Below are 6,000 nucleotides of genomic sequence, written 5' to 3'. Positions count from 1 at the left end.
GATGCTGCGCGTAGTAGGTGGTCCCGGTGCCCTTCCCACAACCTAACAGCGAAAACTAGCCAGGCAGGATTAGAACCTGGCACCTCCTTTCCTAGGCGGCCGCGCTAATCACTGCGCCACCTTTCCTAGTCAACCGCACCAAGAGCCGCCTCTTGGCATTCGAGGCGAGCACGCCCCTCCTAGCGCTTGCGCGTTCACGAGGAAGGCGGCGTGTGTCTGTCCGGGGACGGCACCGTTTTACATCCGGGTCCCGCGACTCCTCCCTCTCCCGCCGCCGCTCTGGACGCTTCGGGGGCCGCCCCCCCGCCGGCTGGCCGGCGCTGGGCGCTCCAATGAGAGCGCCTGCCTCTCCCTGCCTCGCGGAGCCAGGCGGTGCCGGCGCCGGCCGGAGCCCGAGTCCCGGCCCTGCGTGCGCGAGTCCGGCCAGCAGGCGAGGATGATACCGGCTCTGGTCGCCCAGAGGCGGGGATGGCGCTGCCTCTACCGGCTGTACCTGCGGTGTCAGGCGGCGCAGCTCAACCGGGTCTGCCACGGTGAGTGGGGGCCGGCGGGGAAGCCGGGCCCTCCAGCCCCCTTCCCCCGGCTGCCTGGGCGTCGCCCACCCTGCCCGGACCCATGATGACACGGCTCTTCTAGGGTGCCTCCCCCCCACCTTATCCCTCCTACACGGCCACGCTGCCAGACCCTCACCGCAGCCTCCCCCTGTGATCTGGGCTCCCCGCACTTCCCCCCCATACAGTGCTGCCCCAAAGCCCCCCATATCTTATCCCATAGTCTTATATTTCCAAAATCCCCTTAAAACCTTCTGTCTCTCCCACTCCATAATCCATCATATTCCCACAATTTGCCAAAACCTGGTGCTCTTCAATTACACCAAAAACTCCAAAGGTAATAACAAAATGTTTTTTAAGTACATCAGAAGCAGGAAGCCTGCTAACAACCAGTGGGGCCCCTTGATGATCGAGATACAAAAGGAGCGCTTAAAGACGATAAAGTAATTGCGGAGAAACTAAATGGATTCTTTGCTTCAGTCTTCACGGCTGAGGATGTTAGGGAGATTCCCAAACCTGAGCTGGCTTTTGTAGGTGACAAATCTGAGGAACTGTCACGGATTGAAGTGTCACGAGAGGAGGTTTTGGAATTAATTGATAAACTTAACATTAATAAGTCACCGGGACTAGATGGCATTCACCCAAGAGTTCTGAAAGAACTCAAATGTGAAGTTGCGGAACTGTTAACTAAGGTTTGTAACCTGTCCTTTAAATCAGCTTCTGTACCCAATGACTGGAAGTTAGCTAATGTAACACCAATATTTAAAAAGGGCTCTAGAGGTGATCCCGGCAATTACAGACCGGTAAGTCTAACGTCTGTACCGGGCAAATTAGTCAAAACAATAGTTAAGAATAAAATCATCCGACACATAGAAAAACATAAACTGTTGAGCAATAGTCAACATGGTTTCTGTAAAGGGAAATCGTGTCTTATTGATCTATTAGAATTCTTTGAAGGGGTCAACAAACATGTGGACAACGGGGATCCAGTGGACATAGTGTACTTAGATTTCCAGAAAGCCTTTGACAAGGTCCCTCACCAAAGGCTCTTATGTAAATTAAGCTGCCATGGGATAAAAGGGAAGGTCCTTTCATGGATTGAGAACTGGTTAAAAGACAGGGAACAAAGGGTAGGAATTAATGGTAAATTCTCAGAATGGAGAGGGGTAACTAGTGGTGTTCCCCAAGGGTCAGTCCTCGGACCGATCCTATTCAACTTATTCATAAATGATCTGGAGAAAGGGGTAAACAGTGAGGTGGCAAAGTTTGCAGATGATCCTAAACTGCTCAAGATAGTTAAGTCCAAAGCAGACTGTGAAGAACTTCAAAAAGATCTCACAAAACTAAGTGATTGGGCAACAAAATGGCAAATGAAATTCAATGTGGATAAATGTAAAGTAATGCACATTGGAAAAAATAACCCCAACTATACATACAATATGATGGGGGCTAATTTGGCTACAACAAGTCAGGAAAAAGATCTTGGAGTCATCGTGGATAGTTCTCTGAAAATGTCCACGCAGTGTGCAGAGGCGGTCAAAAAAGCAAACAGGATGTTAGGAATCATTAAAAAGGGGATAGAGAATAAGACTGAGAATATATTATTGCCCTTATATAAATCGATGGTACGCCCTCATCTCGAATACTGCGTACAGATGTGGTCTCCTCATCTCAAAAAAGATATACTGGCACTAGAAAAGGTTCAGAAAAGGGCAACTAAAATGATTAAGGGTTTGGAATGGGTCCCATATGAGGAGAGATTAAAGAGGCTAGGACTCTTCAGCTTGGAAAAGAGGAGACTAAGGGGGGATATGATAGAGGTATATAAAATCATGAGTGATGTGGAGAAAGTGGATAAGGAAAAGTTATTTACTTATTCCCATAATACAAGAACTAGGGGTCATCAAATGAAATTAATAGGCAGCAGGTTTAAAACAAATAAAAGGAAGTTTTTCTTCACGCAGCGCACAGTCAACTTGTGGAACTCCTTACCTGAGTAGGTTCTGAAGGCTAGGACTATAACAGAGTTTAAAAGAGAACTGGATAAATTAATGGTGGTTAAGTTCATTAATGGCTATTAGCCAGGACGGGTAAGGAATGGTGTCCCTAGCCTCTGTCTGTCAGAGGGTGGAGATGGATGGCAGGAGAGAGATCACTTGTTCATTGCCTGTTAGGTTCACTCCCTCTGGGGCACCTGGCATTGGCCACTGTCGGTAGACAGGATACTGGGCTAGATGGACCTTTGGTCTGACCCGGTACGGCCTTTCTTATGTTCTAAATAGCCTCTCCCACCTATTCCCTGTTGAAATTGACTGAAGTAATCAGTGTGGGATGAGGCAAAAAGTGGACAATAAAAGTACTGGATAATAAACTGGAGGAAACAGTCCTGCACTGAATGTTAAGGGGGATAAACTAATGTGACTTAAGAGGTCTTTTTTGTATCTGAACTTCTATGAAAAGGAAGTAGTTGAGTAAATTTCATGACGACTTCCTGTAGATCAGGTTCTTAATCGTTGTGATGTCTAGGGCCACATTGGCAACTTGCGGAAACCCAATATTTTTAATAAATATTTTCTTGTATGATGGGCAGAAGTTTCAGAAATTGCTTGTCCTTTGAGTTCACTAGCAATAAAAACCTGCAGCTGGTCAGTTTTATGATCATGTGGTAGTGGGAGAAGAGCTTGTTTGGGTATGTCTACATAGCATTTTAGGGTGATCCTCCCAACCCTGGTCAATAGCGCTAGCTCTAAATATAGCACTTTGAACTAACTAGTTTCTTGCATTTGTAGAATCCATATAATTCTTTTCATATAGCTGTTTTCTCCAAAACACATGCTGTACTGCTGTTTTATATAAAAGTTGCCTAGTACTCTTGAGTAAACTTTCCAGTGTATATCACAGACAGTTTCTGAAAATAAACAGACAATAGTTTGAAGCAAGAATGTAATGGCTGAATTATTTTAGTCCGTTATCAAGAGGTTTCCTCTTTGAATGTGAAATGTCCCCCAAAATATAGATACATTCAAAATACAGTTGGGTTTAAAAGCATGCATTTGTCAAGTACCATAAAGTGTTGTTTCTGTAATTTCTTAATTTATTAGACGTGTTTAGCAGAGCATATTGAACTTTGGCATGGTATTTAAAGGCCTTTTGTTATCTGAATCACTTTGACATTAATGTAACTTACGTATATTTTGTGTACAGTACCTTTATATTCAGATGTATCTGTTCTAGCTGTAGTGGAACATAATGTATGTAAAAGGCTGTAAGGAATTTTTATGGAGTGCATGCTTTTACCAAACAATCTCTGATTGTGTTGTGAGATGACTTGTGTAATAATAATGTAGTCCTCTGTTTAATGTCCAGTTATATGCAATGCAAGTAAGATAAGCAGTACTTGATTTTATAAGTATTTCCCAAAGACAGCACACCACTTTTTTTTTTTTTTTTTTTTTTTAATTTTTTTTTTTAAGTAGGTGGTTGCATTTCAATGGTGGATGAAGTTATGTTTGCAGAGAAGATATATGCATTTTATGTGTCAATGCTTTGCTTGCTTATGTTGCTTAACAGAAGTTGGCTGCTAATGCTGATGGACCAGAACTGTGTTCAGTAAATTTGGTATTCTGTGGGACAGTCTTTTAACACTAGCAATTGCCTGGTAAAGGTGGTCTCTCTGCAAACACAGAGAAAATGTTTGTGTGTAATATTTATGTATCACACTGTAAATCACACTTTAATTATGGCTTATATGTTGTGGGTTGAGATATTACACCTGAATTGCAGACATCTATTACATATTTAGTCCATTAAAATATTTGTTTTTGGGTTTGGGGAGTGGAATTAAAGGACACAACTGTTAGGATTATCTTGCTAATAGTTTTGCAGTGTATGCCATTGTCATTCTACTGTAATATCCTCTCTGACTGCCAAGTATTTTGGTCATTATAAAGATGGTTTTGTGCAGAGGGGATTAAAATAGGGTTTATTCGAGCAGTAAGACAATCTTAAAGTAGCTTTCTGTTAGATAACTAAGAGAATCTCATGTGCAGTGTTTCAAAGGACTAGGATATGTGAGAAATTTAGCAAAACATATGACAGTATATTTGTGTGTTAAAATGCTTGAGGAGAAGACAGGAGAAGCTTGGGAAATTGGTGAATGGACTAGTTTTAGCTGTGTAGAGTTTACGAAATTCGAGCACACAGGTAAAATGGGCAAAAATATTTATTAAAAGCTAATTTCCACAACTAATCTTGGCAACTCCTATTGACACACACTTTCTCTTTTCTTCTCAAACTGATATGTGTAAAACTTTTTTCTTCTCAGGATGGCCAGGCTCAATGACATGTGGAAGTCTCTCTCACATACTGCCATGCAGTTGTCTGCCAGTCCAATCACTGAGTCAAGTGAGAGTTTACACCTCTGATGGTCAGAAAAAAGGCCCTGTACCAGGCCCTGAAGGAGCTGTTCACAAACCTGGAACAGGTCTGTGTGCTTTACATTTGTTTCGTGAATGTATGGGATGTGGTTCTTACCTGTTTAGTTATTTGTATACAATGAATTGGTGCTAAAGATTGAATTGGCATAAAAATTGAACATGCTGATGATTAGTAGTAATTCCTTCCCCTCCTGCTTGAGGCAAAATGGTGAGAAACCTTCTGTTTAAGCTGTTGGTGTTCTGAGTATAGAGGATTTCGCCCTGTAGAACTGTTAATCCGGCAATGTCCTCAAGTACTAAATTATGTAACATTGGTAACATTTAATATGGTGGAGAAGCCCACAGGCAACTTTTACTGTTGTGAAACTGGATGGCTCTGGAATTCCTACTGGAGAACTCTTCCCTACAGTTGCTTGAAGGTCTTATTTTTTTTCAGTCTTAAGCCAAATGTCTCTCATTCCTGGTAGGACAGGAGCACTACCATTTCTGAGTACTTCCGTTCAAGCTGGTGACGGCACCAAAGCGCTTCACGAAAGTCTTCTCTGTGGGGGCGGCCCAGATGAGGCACAATGGCTGCACCATCTTCCTGTATCTAGCTGATTGGCTACTAATGAGTAGATCAAGTCAGGAGGTCCAGTTGGTGATCCTTGGCTTATTGCACCTTCTGACATCACTGGGGGTCTGTGTAAACAGCGAAAATTCCACTTTGACTCCTACAAGGACTATAGATTTTTATCAGAGTGACCTAGAGTCATCCTCAGGAAAAGCCTACCTTCTTATAGACTGATTTCAGGCTATTCATAGCCTGATAAATCAAGTCACCCTCAAATCTTGTACCAGAATCAGGGTCTGCCTTTTCCTACTAGGCCATATGGCTGCGTGTACATACAAAACACTGTTTGCCAGACTCTGCATTTGCTACCCGTAGGCCTGGCTTCAGTTTGTTTATTCAACAGACAAGGACAACATGAATACCAGTGTAACAATCCCACCAAAAGTCAGAGCCTCTCTCG

General features: G+C 43.1%; 1 protein-coding gene across 1 annotated transcript in view; it reads left to right on the top strand.

The window, feature by feature from the left end:
- Positions 1–436: 436 nt before the first annotated feature.
- The window catches only part of SLC30A9 (solute carrier family 30 member 9), a 68,033-nt gene continuing 62,469 nt past the window's right edge, over positions 437–6,000 (top strand). Inside the window, exons 1-2 of the mRNA XM_065404873.1 lie at positions 437–533; positions 4,876–5,034. Coding sequence (XP_065260945.1) covers positions 437–533; positions 4,876–5,034 — 256 coding nt within the window. The remainder of the gene's footprint in view (positions 534–4,875; positions 5,035–6,000) is intronic.

This window comes from Emys orbicularis, chromosome 5 (assembly GCF_028017835.1).
Source record: "Emys orbicularis isolate rEmyOrb1 chromosome 5, rEmyOrb1.hap1, whole genome shotgun sequence".
NCBI lineage: Eukaryota > Metazoa > Chordata > Testudines > Emydidae > Emys > Emys orbicularis.
Note: the sequence above shows the minus strand (reverse complement) of the source record. Positions and strands in the feature narration are given on the sequence as shown.